Source organism: Plectropomus leopardus, chromosome 21 (assembly GCF_026936395.1).
Source record: "Plectropomus leopardus strain MGB_pleo_1.0 chromosome 21, ASM2693639v1, whole genome shotgun sequence".
Taxonomy (NCBI): Eukaryota; Metazoa; Chordata; class Actinopteri; order Perciformes; family Serranidae; genus Plectropomus; species Plectropomus leopardus.
Window position 1 is genome coordinate 9,765,643 of NC_142196.1, and position 16,845 is coordinate 9,782,487.

The 16,845-nt window shown below is 42.0% G+C and overlaps 1 protein-coding gene across 1 annotated transcript; it reads right to left on the reverse strand.

Annotated features, from left to right (window-relative positions):
- Window positions 1-68: 68 nt before the first annotated feature.
- Window positions 69-11,745, reverse strand: LOC121960390 (myosin-6-like). The gene is made up of 39 exons (XM_042510058.2): window positions 11,658-11,745; window positions 11,515-11,559; window positions 10,293-10,504; window positions 10,042-10,185; window positions 9,793-9,949; window positions 9,684-9,711; window positions 9,490-9,595; window positions 9,316-9,408; window positions 9,074-9,137; window positions 8,873-8,971; window positions 8,687-8,790; window positions 8,469-8,607; window positions 8,223-8,341; window positions 7,980-8,129; window positions 7,732-7,902; window positions 7,323-7,632; window positions 7,146-7,219; window positions 6,864-7,069; window positions 6,119-6,242; window positions 5,895-6,031; window positions 5,556-5,811; window positions 5,221-5,463; window positions 4,964-5,140; window positions 4,732-4,877; window positions 4,553-4,643; window positions 4,064-4,453; window positions 3,378-3,504; window positions 3,117-3,235; window positions 2,841-3,037; window positions 2,571-2,754; window positions 2,274-2,439; window positions 2,036-2,160; window positions 1,614-1,922; window positions 1,319-1,522; window positions 926-1,222; window positions 727-831; window positions 536-631; window positions 315-449; window positions 69-185 (listed from the first exon to the last, which is right to left on the reverse strand). The coding sequence occupies exons 3-39, from the start codon at window positions 10,494-10,496 to the stop codon at window positions 165-167; spliced, it is 5,817 nt and encodes a 1,938-aa protein (XP_042365992.1). The 5' UTR covers window positions 10,497-10,504; window positions 11,515-11,559; window positions 11,658-11,745; the 3' UTR covers window positions 69-164.
- Between the last annotated feature and the right edge of the window lie 5,100 nt (window positions 11,746-16,845).

The following is a 16,845-nucleotide window of genomic DNA, read 5'->3' on the forward strand; positions in this document are numbered from 1 at the left end:
ATTTTTTCTTTGTTGTGTAATGACTCACTTCTTATCTTTTTAGAAAAGAGGAAACATGAACAAAGTGGTGCATTCATGTATTCTTTATTCCACTCATGTTGCATGGAGAATAAAGAAACTATAATACTTCAGTTAAACTACTTGCTTGAAGATCCTAAAGGGCTTCACTCTTCATCATGTGCTTTCTGTGCAAAGAAAAAATGTTCGATAATCAGATTTTTTTTTAAAATTCCTGCCAAAAAATTAAACCCACTCTGCATTGCATGATTCCAAGATGTATTTGGTAAGAAAAACTGCTCTGAATGATTGCTCACCTTAGCACCAGTGTCCCGGCTCTTTGCTCTCAGTTTGTTGACCTGAGACTCTGCGATGTCGGCCCTCTCCTCTGCTTCCTCGAGCTCATGCTGCAACTTGCGCAACTTGCTCAGATTTGCATTGGACTGCTCCTCCTAAAAAATCAAGATGAGAGTATGGAAAATGAAGCTGACTCATAAAGAGGCAAATTGGCCATGTAGGGTGTAGTGTTTTTGCTTACAGCCTCCTCTGCACTTCTCTTGTAGGATTTAACTTTCAGTTGCAGCTTATCCACCAGGTCCTGCAGACGGCTCAGGTTCTTTTTGTCCTCCTCCGTCTGTTAGAACACAAGGCATATTGCTTGTTAGTGCATACCCTCTCATGTTTTGGTGTGTTTATCATGTTTATCACTGTCGTGTCTGCAATGTGTACCTGGTAGGTGAGCTCTTTGATGCGCCTCTCGTACTTGCGAATACCTTTCACTGAGTCGCTGTTTCTCTTTTGCTCCATATCCACCTCATTTTCCAAATCTCTCACCTTGATAAGAACAGTTATGGATGCAGCTGTCAGAAGTTTTTAAAAGCCAGGATATTTGGTATACTAGTACCGTGAGGGATTAAGAAACATTCACCCTGGCCTCCAGCTTCTGGATCTGCTTCTTGCCACCTTTCATAGCTATTTGCTCAGCTTCATCCAGACGATGCTGCAGGTCTTTGATGGTTTGTTCCATGTTTTTCTTCATACGCTCCAGGTGAGCACTGGTGTCCTGCTCCTTCTTCAGCTCCTCTGCCATCATGGCGGCATCAGTGATGGCCTTCTTCGCCTTCTCCTCAGCATTTCTACACTCCTGCACCGCTTCTTCCACCTCGTTCTGAAGCTGAGCTGTGTCACTTTCAAGCTTCTTCTTGTGGTTCAGCAGGCTGGTGTTCTGCACAGAATCACAGTGTTACTCTACATGTTTTCAGTAAAAACAGTATGAATTGTGCACATAACTGAAATACCATGACATAGTGATTTGACATACCTGAGAGTGCAGCAGCTGAACTCTCTCGCTGACATCCAGCAGCTCCTGCTCAGCCAGTTTGCGACCTCTCTCCGTCTGCTCCACCACAGACCTCAGTTCATCAAGTTCAGCCTGCAGCAGGTTGTTACGTCGCTCCATGATGCCGATGTTCTCCTTCAGATCATCATTGGCACGGAGAGCATCATCCAGCTGCAGCTGGGCATCCTATTCAGAAAGGTTTTTGGACATCTTTACATTTTTTATTTCAATGATTATGTAGGAATATATTTTCATCAACGATAAGCCTCTATGGTACCTTCAGGTGAGCGTGGACTCCCTTCAGCTGCTTCTGAGCCTCTGCCGCCTGCCTGTTGGCCTGGCTCAGCTGGATCTCCATCTCATTGAGGTCTCCCTCCATCTTCTTTTTCAGCCTGAGAGCTTCGTTTCGGCTGCGAGTCTCAGCCTCCAGCGAGCTCTGCAGAGTGTCCACCACTCTCTGATGGTTACGTTTGGCCTGCTCTATCTCCTCGTCCTTCTCAGACAGCTTCCGCTCGATGTCGGCCTTCACCTGGTTGAACTCAAGCTGAGCTCGGAGGATCTTACTCTCCTCATGCTCAAGGGAACCCTGTTAAAAACAGTAAATCAATGTATGCCTTTCAACGCATCAGAGAGATAATTCCAACAAATTGATCAATGAAAAATGACGTATACATCAGACAACATTTAGCATTCGTTCACCTCAGCTTCCTCCAGAGCAGACTGTATCTCAGCCTTCTCCTGCTCCAGCTGTTTACGGATCTTCTCCAGCTCATGGATACTCTTTCCTCCTTCACCAAGTTGCTCAGTCAGGTCAGAAATTTCCTCTGTCATCAAAAGAACATTACATACATTATACTGTATGATTGGTAAAGCTTAGCCACATAATGCACACAGCACAATCATTAAATATACAAAAAGACAGATTTTCTCCCCAGACCTTGGAGGTTCTTGTTTTCTCGTTTCATGGTCTCCAGATGATCCAGAGCTTCTTCGTAAGAGTTCTTCAGTTTGAAGAGCTCAGTGCTGAGAGAACGAGCCTCTTTCTGGGCACCTTCCAGCTCAGTCTGCGACTCCTCATACTTCTGCTTCCACTCAGCCAGGACCTTATAAATTGCATATTAAATTATGAGCTGAAGTAAATTATACACATACTCATTTTGATACATTCCGGACTTTATTATGTACTAAAGTATACTTATCTGGAATGAGTCTCTGTCATTTCGAACATCATTACCTTGTCAAAGTTTCTTTGTTTCTTGTCCAGAGCTGCAGCAGCAGCATTAGATCTCTCCACATCCACCATGAGATCTTCTATCTCACCCTGAAGCCTGTGTTTGGTTTTCTCCAGAGAGGAACATTTAGCATGAGCAGCTTCAACAGCTTCCTCTGCATCCTGTAACCGCTGAGTTAGCTTTTTCCTAAAAGCAAAAATGAAAGCATCAAATCATTACCTCACAGAGAGTTCAGCAGCTGTCTCCGGATGAGTCTGTATAACGTTCCTTACTTTGCTTCTTCCAGCTCCTCTGTTCTCTGGATGGCATCAGTTTCGTACTTGGTTCTCCACTGAGCCACCTCGGAGTTTGCCTTGGACATGCTGCGCTGGAGTTCGGCTTTGGCCTCCTGCTCCTCCTCATACTGTTCCCTCAGCAAGTCACAGTCATGGCGAGCAGACTGCACTGCATGGGCAAGGGCATTCTTGGCCTTTGATAGAGAACAATAAGTTTGAATCATTTTGCCAGTTGCCATTAGGTTCTGTATTTTAAAAGTCTTAAGGAAATACCTTAACTTCCTCCTCCAGCTGTCTCTTGAGGTCTTCAATCTGCTGAGTGTAAGACTGCTTCCCTCTGGTCAGCTGAGAGACCAGCGAGTCCTTCTCCTCCAGCTGCCTGGAAAGCTCCCCTGTAAAATAAAGATTTGTGAGCCACCAAATCACATCCAAATATTGTCAAGCCTGGATCTGCATGGATTAACCTTAAAAAACGGCAAGTATCAGTAACAGTAAAAACTCCATGGAAATGTGAGTGCATGTTTATCTGGTTACCATTCTCTGTTTGAAGCTTTGCTTTTTGCATTGTGAAGTCATTGATGGAACGCTGGCCTTCCTCCGATTTCGACTTGTATTCATTCATTTGATCCTCCAGAGTGCGGCACATTTTCTCCAGGTTGGTCTGAATTAAATGATTTTCATATTAATATGTAAGTCACACGATGTATGCAACCCAAGCATTTCTGTATATTTTGTCTTAGTCTAACTCTTAGTCTAATTAGATGAGAAGATCAATAGGCTAACACTTTAATGTCTGTCTGCCAGAGCCAGCAGGTGATTAGCCTTAATTTAGCACAAAGCGCAGAGGACAAAATGCTAGAGACAGCTACGGTTTTACAGAGAGTTACATGCTTTTACTATTTATTGGCAAAAAGCAGCGAGGCACTGACTTCCTGTAGGCTGGTCTTGTCATCTCTCTGAGGTTCTAGTTCTATACTCACACAAAGACACGAGTGGTATCGATCTTTCCATCTAATTCTCTGCGAATATAGGTACTTCCCAAAATGCAAAACTGTTCCTTTTTTGATAAATATGAAACCAATGCCAGCCACCAGTTAACTTTGCTTAGCCAACAGATTGGAAACAGATAACAAAACTAAACCAAGTTGCAGCTGCTGGCAGTTGCTTCATATTTACTACAGACACAAGAGTGGCAGCAATCAAGACTTGTTTTGTCTTACTTTAACTTTGGCAATCTGCTCCATGTTGGACACCACATCGTCCAGCTCCAGCCTGAGCTCGCTCTTTTCTTTCTCCAGCTTCTGCTTGACTCTTTGCAGGTTGTCAATCTGCTCTCCCAGGTCAGCGACGCTGTCTGCATTCTTCTTTCTGAGTGTAGCAGCAGTGGCTTCATGCTGCAGAGTGGCCTCTTCAAGGTCTCTGCGCATCCTCTGAAACTCTGCCTCCCTCTTCTTGTTCATCTCAATCTGGGCAGAAGTGGCTCCTCCGGCCTCCTCCAGCCTCTCGCTGATCTCCTCCAGCTCTCTGGCCAAGTCAGCCCTCTGTTTCTCCACTTTGGCTCGAGCGGCTCGCTCTGCCTCCAGTTCTTCCTCCAGCTCTTCAATGCGAGCCTTGATAAAAATTCATCAGATGATTGGAAAGTCTGAATTCACAAAATCAAGATAATGAGGATGATGATGGAACAACAGAAAACCTGTTTGTGCTATTACCTGTAACTCCTTCAGTTTCTTCTGGAGTTGAGCACCCATGGCCTGTTCATCCTCAATCTTACTCAGCTGTTGGCTGATTTCAAAATCCTTCCTATGTAGTAATGACAACATTTTATGCATCAGTAATCAGCTGTTTGGGCATGGGCATCATGTTTGTGACTGTAAAAGATAAGATTTACTTTTTGAGTTTTTCCTCCAGCTGCTGCTTGTCATTCTCCAGATCCATCAGATTTTCTTGGGTTAACTTTAAGTCCCCTTCCAATTTCCTCTTGGCTCTTTCCAGATCCATCCTCACTTTCTTCTCTTGCTCCAGTGATCCCTCAAGCTAACAAACAAAACAATCCAAACATTTACTCCATAAATGATGTCCGGGTTTACTGTGGATTTAGTCACAAATGCCACCGTACTCACATCATCGACTTGCTGCTCCAGCTTGGTTTTGGCCTTAGTCAGAGAGTTGACTTTGTCCTCCTCGCTCTGCAGGTCGTCCAGCGTTTGCTGATGGGCCTCCTGAAGAGCTTTCTTCTCTTTGGTCAGCTTAGCAATGATTTCATCCAAAGCTGCCATCTCTTCAGACAGGTTTTTAACCTAAATTATGATCTAGTTAGTACACGTCATCTTGTCAAAAATATGTACAATAAAAACTTGTAAAAGAAATATGTTGTTACCTTGTTCTCAGTAGCGTGCTTTTCCTTTTCCACTTTAGCCAGACTCAGCTCCAGATCATCAATGTCCTTTTTGAGTTCTGAACACTCGTCCTCCAGCTTTCTTTTCTTGCCGGTCAGCTCTGCATTCATCTCCTCTTCATCTTCCAGTCTCTCTGTCAGCTCTTTGGCTTTGGCCTCAAGCTGAATCTTACTCTTGATCAGACCCTCACAGCGCTCTTCAGCATCTGCAAGACTGTCTTGTTCCTATAGACAGTAAATTTAATAAATGCAGCAATTCATACCATTTTCTTAAGAATGTTGCTTAAGTTTTAGGTAAACTGAATGACAGATCTTACAGTTTGAATGTTGAGCTGCAGGTCGTTCTTCTCTTGGAGAAGGGTGACCATTTTTTCCTCCAGCTCTTTCCTACGGGCCTCGCTTTTAGCATAAGCCTCTTTAAGCTTCATAAACTCCTCCTTCATGTTTGCCATCTCTTTCTCAGTCTCAGCTGATTTCAGCAAAGGTTTGATCTTAAAGTACATTTTCATCCAGGGCCAATTTTTAACACCCATGAAGGCACGCACGTTCCACTGGATCACCAGTAAGGCATCCCTGTAGACAACATCAGTAAGCTTCAATCTATTTTTAAGTACCATTTCTTTTTTTTTCAGTAATTTTTAAACCAAAACACCAACCTGCGTTCAACAATTTTCTGGAACTCAATTCTGGCGAGCAGGCCTCTGGATCTCGCTTGAATTCCCGTGATGATGAGAGCGAGACGATCGTCTCTCATCTCCTCAAGAACACCCAGAAGACCAGCTTTGAAGAACACCTGAAATTGACAAATGTTTTGTAACTTCTTCCCTGGTTAAATTATTCATTCCAACACTGAACCATACTCTTTGTAAACAGGACCAACCTTTGTGTGTCCCAGTTTATACTGTTCATGGTCAATGTCCAAAGAGCCCAAAAGTTTTTCTGCGGCTTTCTTGTTGTCGATGAACTGTCCCTCAGGGATAGCATTGGGGTTCAGAATGCGATATCTAAAACCATACATAACATTGTTACAATAATAAAGCTAATTTGTAAATAAATTATAACAACAACTCAAGTACACGATGAGCTGAATCGCTTAAGATCAAGTTCCGGATCTGGTTGCTTTAGAGGGTGTTGATGGGAATAGCAGATGCCACTTACAAAGGGATTATCACTCAACCCAACAAGGAAGGAGACTGTGTTTGTAAAGTAAGGGAGGGACAAGCAGCAGCACTCAAGATCATCAAAGTGTCTCCTTGCCACTGCACAGGAATCTGAAGGTTGATCAGGGATGTAAGTGAGTTTGGTGAAGTGTTCAGATACCATCGCGGTGATGAAACTCAGGACAGACATGGTTCTAATTGTCCAAAACAGCAAAGCAGGTTATTCTGCTGGAACTGACTGTACTTTGAGAAGACTGGCCAAGGGATTGCAGAAGCTTTGGTCCTCATTGGGACTGGCCGGCGAAACCTCTACAGCTGACCTTGATGAGCACACATTAAGCACACCATCCTCAGCTCTGGCACACAAATCACTTATCATCACTTATGTTGTGTCCTGATGCATTGCAAGTTTTGTAAAAGAGTGATACAGATTGAGAAAGAATAAATAAACATTGCTTTTCCTGCCTTTGCTTGAAGTCTCCATACTGGACCCTGTTGGGAAATCCCTTCCTGCAGATCCTGATGCCTTCCAGCACGCCGTTACAGCGCAGCTGGTGCATGACTAGAGGGTTCTCCATCGCCCCGGGAGTCTTGGTCTCATTGGGGATGATGCATCGTACAAAGTGCGGGTGAGTTGACCTGAGATTGGTCATCAATTTGTTCAAGTTCTCCTGTAAAAGAAGACAATATGTATTTGCTGGTTCCATATACTGTAAGGACATATACTAAATCTTAAACCTATTTTACCCTGTGCAGTGCAGAAACAGTCTGGAAGGAAGAACCTTTCTTCTTTCCTCCCTTTCCCTTGCCTCCTGCATCGGCTGTATGAACAACGTAGATAAACATCGTAATTGTTATTTTCTTCCTCGTTGATATTCTGGAATCTTCAAAGAGAGATAATCAGTGTAGTCAAAGATCTCTTACCTGAATCTGCACCAGCATACCCAGCAAACAGGACAGACAGTAACTTCAGGTTGGACTTCTGATACAGTCCTACCACGGTCTCATTCAGCGGGTCCTTGTTCTTCACCAGCCAGTTAGTGATATTATAATCAACAGTACCAGCATAGTGAACCAGGGAGAAATGAGCCTCTGCTTTACCCTTAACAACCCTGGGCTTCTGGAAGTTGGGACTTTTACCAAGATGATTGTCATACAGTTTGGCTTTAAATGTTGCGTCACTGGCTTTGGGGAACATGCACTCCTCTTCAAGGATGGACATGATGCCCATGGGCTGAGGGAAGGAATTGATTAGAATGAATTGAATATAATTTTGCCACAAAGAATAGCAAACGTTTGTTGCACAACTTCTAAAATCAAATTCAGCACAAACCTTTTCAATGAGTTCAATGCAGGCTGCCAAGTCCATACCAAAGTCAATGAACTCCCACACAATGCCCTCTTTCTTGTACTCCTCTTGTTCCAGCACAAACATGTGGTGGTTAAAGAACTGCTGCAGCTTCTCATTAGTATAGTTGATGCACAGCTGCTCAAATGTGTTGAACTGGGAAGAGGAATCAACAAGAGAAGTTAGAGAAGGTACATTTGTGGTCACATGTCCATAAAACCTTTTACACTCACATCAAAGATCTCAAACCCAGCGATGTCCAGCACACCAATGAAGTACTGGCGAGGTTGCTTGGTGTCCAGAGATTGGTTGATTCTCACCACCATCCACAAGAACATTTTCTCGTACACTGACTTGGCCAGTGCACCGATGGAGTAGTTCACCTGGATAATTGCATAAAATCAATGACATAAGAATTTCAGTTTATTCTTAAAACCCCCATGGATTTCAGTGTGGTGCCAGCATTTTGAACTCACTTGCTGCACATTTTGACCTTTGGTGACCCACTCATTGCCTACTTTCACTCTTGGGTGACACAAGCCCTTGATGAGGTCAGCAGAGTTCAAGCCCATCAGATATGCAACTTTGTCAGTATCTGTAATGGATTTGTGCAGGAGAATTTTTTTAGTACACTGTTTTGTGTCAAGAGACTTGAATTGGTGAAACTGGTGCTCTTGTTTTGAGATAATTAACACTTTGTTATTGCCATGATGATGGTTTACCTTCTGTGCCATCAGGCTCTGCTTGCTCTTCCCTTTGCTTCTGTTTGAACTTCATGTTTCCATAATGCATGATGGCACCAGTCAGCTTGTAGATGCCGTTCTTCTCCTCTTGGGTGAAGCCCAGGACATCAAAAGCTTCCTTTAAAAACAAAAAATACATCTGAGTTAGTTGCGAAACTGTATGTGTGGAGTTTTGACAAGCACTCTGTTTTACTTACATCAGTAGCCATCAGCTCTTCTGCATCATTAATAGAGGCTACGGTTGTCTCTCCTTGGGAGATGTAGGAGTAGTCATAGGGGTTGTTGGTGATTAACAGCATTTCTGTCACAAAAAAAAAGTTTCAGTCTGTCTGCATGTTGGGTTTCATAGGGTCAAATGTATTCTTTGTTTCACTAACACTCACCCAGCAGTTCTGGTTTCTTTTGGGACAGAATCTGATAGAAAATGTGGTAGTCTCTTTCAGCCTTGAGCTGATAAGTGACACGGGATTTCTCCAGCAGATCTGACAAAAGACAAAAATGACAATAAGATGATGTGTTATAGTTTACATTTTCCCAGAGTATCGTACTGCACAGCGGAGATGTTCATGTCATTCGCTGCTTACATGTTTCGATGTCCGCAGAGGCCAACTTTCCACTGACACCAAAATGGATTCGAATAAATTTACCCTGTAGGAAGCAAGACAATGACAATTAGATTGAACCACTGAAACCCAACAGTCAGCTGTGATAAGATTGAAGCATCATCAGTGAGCTGGGAGGAAATTTGGCTTTGGGAGGCTGTTTGGAACAATAGCAAAATCAGGGAGTGCATCTTTAATAAAAATGAGTAATAAAAAAGACTCACAAATCTGGAGGAGTTGTCATTTCTGATAGTCTTGGCGTTTCCAAAGGCCTCCAGAGCAGGGTTAGCCTGGATGATTTGATCCTCCAGGGTGCCCTGCAGATTTCACAAATGTAAAATTTAGGCCAGAAAACTTCATTTATTATGTTTTATCATAATATGTATGATCAAATCAACCTTTTTCTCCTGAGCTGCATCCTTCTTGCCAGAAACAGCTGCGATGCTGGCAAAGTACTGGATGACTCTCTTGGTGTTGACAGTCTTTCCTGCACCAGATTCTCCACTGCAAGTGAAAACAATGAGTCATGAAAAGAAAATATAAACTCTGATCTTTAAATTGGAATCAGATGAGACTTTTGTAAATTACTTACGTGATAAGGATAGACTGGTTCTCTCGGTCTGTAAGATTTAAGAAAATGTTAAGTTATCTTCAAATGTTTGAATGATGTCAGAGATCAGATCAGAGATGACATAATATACCTGCCAGCATGTACTGGTAGGCGTTGTCAGAGATGGAGTAGATGTGAGGAGGAGCTTCACTCCTCTTCTTTCCTCTATAGGCGTTGACTACGGCCTGATCGTACACTGGCAGCCACTTGTAGGGGTTGACAGTCACACAGAACAGCCCTGAGTAGGTCTGTGGGTAAAGACACATAGACCAAGTCTGTTTTTATTGGACTGAACAATTCATTCAGTGGAAACATCTGTAGATTTGTGGTCATTACTCACGTAGATCATCCATGCTGCATAACGCTCTTTGAGGTTAAACAGCACAGCAGGTTCATGGAGGAAGGTGAACATCGCCATGTCCTCAATTTTATCAAACTTTGGCGGGTTCTGAGGGTGGATATCTTCCTCCTTATGGGTTACAGTCTGAAGCGATTTACCGCAAGAGAATAAATCAATTTAAACTGTCATCAAAGGTAAAAGTTCATATTGTCAAAACCACTTCAATCAATCAGTGTCAATATCTGACATACTTTTCCAGACTCAGTTTCAACGGTGACCTTGCTGCCGTCTCTGGTGGTGACTGTGGCTTTAACGTACTCAACCTCAGGATCAGGCACAAAGCATTGCCTCTTTATGTCGAAGGGTCGAGTCTGGGCCTCCAAACGCTCCTTCTCTGACTTTCTCAGAAAGGAGGCGGCCGGCCCAAACTCCGCCATCTGGGCGTCGCTTGACATCCTGAAAGCTGTGAACCGAGAACATGGTTTGAAGCATTTTGATTACCTGGTCCCTGGAGTAGCACTTGTATAACTTTTTTGGTAATTTCTTGTAATTTTATAAGTTCATGAATTTCTATCCATAGAAAATTGTACATCATATCACAGGCAATATGGTAGTTCAGTTATTAAGTAAGTAGAAAAAAAATCTGAGCAAGAAAGACACTTATTGCAGTTACCTATGAACTATGATGAATGTAGCACAATCATTTTTTAAGCTTCCGCAAAGGTAGTGATACATTGTGAAACTAGACTATCTAAGGCATCCATGGTAACAACCATGTCGGCATAGCTTGTTGGGGAGGAGGCTGAATAAGGCTCCAAATTTGGGCTAAATATTGGAGAGGGATCAACTGGCTTGACCATTTTCAAAGGGGTCCCTGGGACTCTCCCCTAAAGATATCTCTTAATGAAAATGGGTTGTATGGGTCCTTACAAGTCTCCTCTAAAGATAAGAAGACTTGCTGCTACTAAATGTTTTGTGTCTTACAATCAATGTACTCCTTCACATTAAAGCTGTATCTATGTCTCATTACGGAAAAGGACAAGACTATTTGAAGAATGAATCTCTTAACATGTATAGATACATCACAAATTAAAAAAGGATTGTTGTGGAAAATCTTAGCAGCACCAGTATGAGTCTATGCACATCAGATAATTAACAATGTTAACTGTAATACAAGAAACCAAAGTACATCAACATGCAATTCCTTGACTCTCCATATTAATATAGTGTTTAACTAACCTACTTTCTTTAACAGCATAATAGAATTGCTGAAATTCTGATATGACTTTTGGTTTTGGTGTGCCACCCCAAGATTTCAGCTACTTCATCTGGCCACCCCAATGACACATTTTTGGGGGCACCTCTGATTCAGAGAGGGTTCAGAAGTTACCAGACAAAGTGATGTTATTTTGAGCCTACTCTTTTTCATGTACTGACTTTAATTCAAAAAGAAAACAACATGGCAATATTTACCTGTGTTGTCTTTCTCTCCCCCTTATTGAATTCAGTGTTTTGTGTCTAGAAAGAAAAAATAAGCAAAAAAAGAATAAAAAACACAGTATTTTCAATATGTGATGCAATAGGTAAGGCATGTGTAAAAAAGTATGTATACTCACCTGTAGGTGCTGTGTTCCCGTGCTTACTCCTCTTTCTGAATCCCTCTTTTTATTCATCCTGGAGGCAGAGCTTCGACCCCCAGCCACCCTATAAGGGAAGAGCAAGAAAACAAAGGACGCTAATCAAAAAAGGGAGATCTGTATTTGGAGAGAAAGGTGTGGACAACAATAACTCTCATGTAACCATTGGCTGGTAAATTGAAACCAATTAGCTGGTCATAGACCAGCATCTATTTTTGTTTTGTCCTTCTGGTGACTGAAAGGCAAGTAAATTATGAAAAGTAAAATACTTTAGCTTTAGTATGAAAGCATTTATTTTCATTATATGTAATTCCAAAAATTGTGTATGTGGACCGATTCTTGCCTGCTCCACATGGGAAAATATGTTTTTGTAATAATATTAATTAAACAAAAGTTTGAGCTTCCTGAAGCAATTTAATTTTATATGATCTAATGCTGTTCTTACATTCGTTTTTGAACTAAAGACCAGTGCACGTGTTGGTTTGTCACTTCTACAATAAGCACTGTCTACAGACTGTATTGTCTGTCTTCTCTTGTCCTGGAGGACAAAGATAAACTTGTGAATTTCTGACTTGGATTCCTTCTCGCGGTACTTGTTTGCCTCCCAGAGGACCTCAGCTGACTCTCCTCCATCGATAATAAAAGATCGGGTATGACAGCTGTCTGCTTTCAAGGGTTTCAGCCCCCGTAAATAAAATGCATATAGGTCACATGAACGTGGGTCACAGAACACTTATCACCCTCCCCAATAATGAGAATACTTGAAATAACTCTCGAGTTAACAGCGGAGATCCTTAAATCACGCGTTTATTGAGCGGACCACCTGAAGACCTCCTCAAGAAGCACACGAGCCCTTTTGACTTTAACAACTTCACACTTTCCACTTCAGACCTTCAGAGGTCTCGACAGTTGGTTGTCCGAACATGGTGTACCATTCTTCAGCACATCAAGGGCAAGGCTAAGGCTGTCATTCCCAGCTGTCTTGTGTCCTTCTGCTGTCAACACCTCATGGAGCTTCATGAACTTTCTTATACACAGCAGGGGCTCTGGTTTGTTGTTGACTTAGACAGTTATGACAGTTATGACAGATGGTTAACAGACATACTCTTGGCCATATATGTATTTCATCATATTTATTAGATTAGAGGTCAATATAGTTTTTATAATTAAGGATTTGGACTATTTCTTTTATTTTATTTGAAGATCAGCGTGCTGGTTACGAGGAGTACATACCGACCGATGCGGTGAAAAAAAAGTTGTATAATGCCTTCTATAACTGTTGAGGGAGCTGTATATTATCTTGGATTGGGCAATTAGTAGAATTACTTGGTAGAAGTACTACCTTTTGGGGTTTTTTTTGGTTTTTGGTGCCTGATGTATGGAGGCTGTTTCCTCCATACATGGGGCACCCACTCTATCCACTGAGCCACTGGGTGCCCCTTACAAGAGTATAGTTAGAAGTTTGGGAAACTTGCTTATTTTTTTACTGGGAAGAGCTAAATGAAAAGATCAATACCACACTCATGTTTGTGTACTCCATACCTTTAGCCAAAGCAAGCAGCTGATTAGTTAAACTTTGATGACGATGGCCAACAGGGCAAAAGAACTTGTACGGCTTAAACAAACAACATGTAACATGTTAATTATTGAGTCTTGGAGGTGGGTTAGGGTTAGGTGTTAGCACGAGTCCTTCTATAAGTACCGAACGTTTTTAACTCACTGGTTCGAAAACAATCCACAGTGTTCTAAGAGGTGTTTATGGCACATTGTTTCCTTCCTTTTGTCCTTGAGCTCAAAGACAACCACATGACATTCACAAAGCCACTACAAATGTCTTTGGCACACAGAGACACATCACAAAGGCACAGTGACACATTATATCAAACTTAGACTCACACCCTCACACTTAATGTTTCACACTCACACACCCCGGAGCATACCAAATTTGAAACTGCACTATGTCTTCAATGTCTCTTTTTCTTTGGAGGCCAGACGGGACAATGTGTCTGTACAAGACTCATTTAAGTTGCCGTCATTGGTTAATCTGTCTTTTGTTTCACTCGGCTAGTTTACTATTAGGAGGATTGTGTTTCCTTGGTTTTTGCCTTTCTTTTGACTTTGTTCCTGTGCTCTTTGTTCCTCATCTACTCATCTACAGACCTGACATGCAGCAGCCTTGTTCGTCCGTCTCTGCTCCTGAGTTACTCTCAAGTAATCAGCTGTTCTTCTGCCTCATCACCTTATTGCCCTCACCAGATCTTCTCTGCCCCTTTTCTCCACCTGCAATTCACCCCTTCGCCAGACCGGTTTGTATTGTAGTCCTGGTTTTACGTTTAGAAAGTAGTTTGGAATAAAGGGCTCTCTATTTGAGTTCAAGTTTTCTGCAGTTGCAGTCTCCTGCATTTGGGTCCACCTGCAGCAGGTCCTTGACCAATTTCTGATAAATAAATGTTAATAAATATTAATCTTTACAGAAAGTTGTTATCTCCAACTGTCAAAGCTATAGACAGCTGGTGCAGATTAACCAGTTAACGCAACAACAGTGTCATTTAAGGGAGCCAGTCAAATCGATTGTTTACCATGAGCAAACAGTATGCTAGAGCAAAATATGTTTTAACCATGATGGAGACGTGAGACCATGACAACATGGAGCACGGATGGATTCCCATGGAATTTTTTACAGAGTCATGATTGCACTCAATGAGTCTTATCAACTTTGCTCATTCTCTGACTTTTCCTCCTGCTATCATTTGTTTGACATTTGTGCTGGATGCCTAACTATTATGTTAACCAGCGACTGGATCTAAACTAACCAGGGGGATAAGCCAATCAGTCCTGGCAGCTCAAGCTTTTGTTTGTGATCAACCCTAAGAGCACCTTGAGCATACAGATATAAATATGTATTAGGCTGATTGGTCCATTACTATGTGAGATTACATGTGGACAGACAGACACACACAAACGGTTAAATGCATGACCCCCTTTCAGGCTTACGTATGCTGCTTTGAAATCTGACAGTATATATTGTTGAAATTATATGGAAAAGCACGTTGCTTTTATTTGATAGATGTAGGAGTAGACTATGGGACACATTTTGACATCATTAGGTTAAGACTTTTGCTCAGAGGAAATTTTAGTATCTGGACCTCTTTGAATTTAACATGAATACCCCTCTAAAAATGTAGTCTAAATCAATGAAATTTAATTTTGAGAACATGTTTCTCTTGCCCGTGCCACAGAAAGGAGAAGTAACGATGATAGACGAGTGTGAACATCATCACAATTGCAGCTGTTGTTCAGGAACGCAGGGTCACCACCCTATACATTGGCGCCTGCTGCCACTTCATACTGTAACTCCACACTCCTTCTTGCTGGCCAGGCATTGTTTCCTTCCATTTACCCTTGAGGACAAAGATAACCCTGTGAAATTGTTTGGGGATTTCTTCTACCGAGCTCAAGTGGAAGCGACGTCATTGTCTCTCTCTGCTGTGACTTCAGCATTGTGGCTGCGTATTTGCTTTTAAATTCAAAAAATAAAAATGATTTAGTCAACATGATTAAAACACTGAAAACAAGTTAACACAATATGTGGAGCCAAGGTCAATTAGGTCATGTATCATTTGACAACTTTCATACAGAGTACACAATGAAAATGTACTTGCATCTATTAGGTGCAAATCTGGGAGGGAGATCTTTACAAAGTGTTGAGCTTCTCCAAGACTTTGCTCTGATTAACAGAAGCTTTTTCAGGCCTTCTTCATTTAGCCTCAAAGGTGAAACAAACTAGTCCCTGTCAGCAGCTCTAAAGTCAGCGGTCTTGAATTATTAAAAGATACTCATAAACTACTGCCCTCTTTTCACAGTGTGATCTAACTTCCTGTATTTCTAGAACATATTAGGTTCTTTGTTAAGCTAATTTATTGTCAAGCAGTTAGAAAGTAACAAGGGGACTTCTACTGCACAGTCTATTAGACCAACTTCTTTAAATATTTGGAATTTTGGAAAGTGAGGAAATTGTTTGAATTCCTAGGTGGCTATGGTCAACACAAGCATCCCAGCAGCTCATATGTGAATTGCAAAGCTCTCTACAAGGTGAAAATATGTCTCAGACATAATTAGAGATGACAGATACTCCTCCAAGACCTCTGCATTGCACAACAAGACCCTTTCAACACTTAATGCCCCACACCTCACGCCCTAACCCTGAGCAGTCTAAATACGCCGCAGTCCCAGCTGTCGTTTAAGGAGCTGGCCTCTGACATCGTCTTGTTCGCTTGTCATTCTTTGTGTCAACTGCTTAATATGTCTGTTACATGTGAGCCACCTTTCAGCAAAAAGGACCACACCTTGTCTGATGGATTTATCAGAAATAACACCACTTTGACACCAAACGACACCTTTTACGTGTGCATGATACGGCCATGGACAGCATTAGTTGAGAACGTGGCCAGACAGAATCGGTTGCATTGTTATTATTCGCCAGCAGGCGGGCTGGGGACAACTGCCACGTCAGCCTGATACATGAACAGGCAGCATCACTTGAGAACGCAACCAAATAGAAACTGTCACATGTGCACTATACACCATAGAACTACGTCAGATTGAAATTCTGACGGTGACGACCTAGATAAGGGGCATGAGGGTGGATGGGAGAAGTGGTGGATGGATCAAACAGACTGCGGACTTTCATGGGGGAGTCTGGTGTTTGCTTCCTGTCTGAATGTGATGGGTGTTTTTTCTACCCCTACCCTAATCATTACCATCCATGTGCATTTGTTGATATCAGAGTAGCACCATCCTGGAACGTTAAGAGCATACGCAGAAGGATACCTTACACATAATATGTAGACAAGGAACTCCCCTATATGCTACTAAACAGATAGAAAGAGGGAGAGGTGGATTGGAAAAAGGAGTAGAGTGGATGAAGATGAGGATTGCATGAACAAAATCACAACATGTAAACTTGAATTATCGGGTGTTCAGATAGTATCATGTGTACCATGTTCACCAGCTTAGTTATGCCGATGAACATGCTAACATTTCATAATTAATTAGCAGAATTTGCGCTAAACACAAAGTCGGCCTAAAGTTGAAGCCGACTGGAATATCATTAGCTTTGCAGGTTTTTGGACATAAATACAAGTATTGAAATTAACATTTTAAGCCT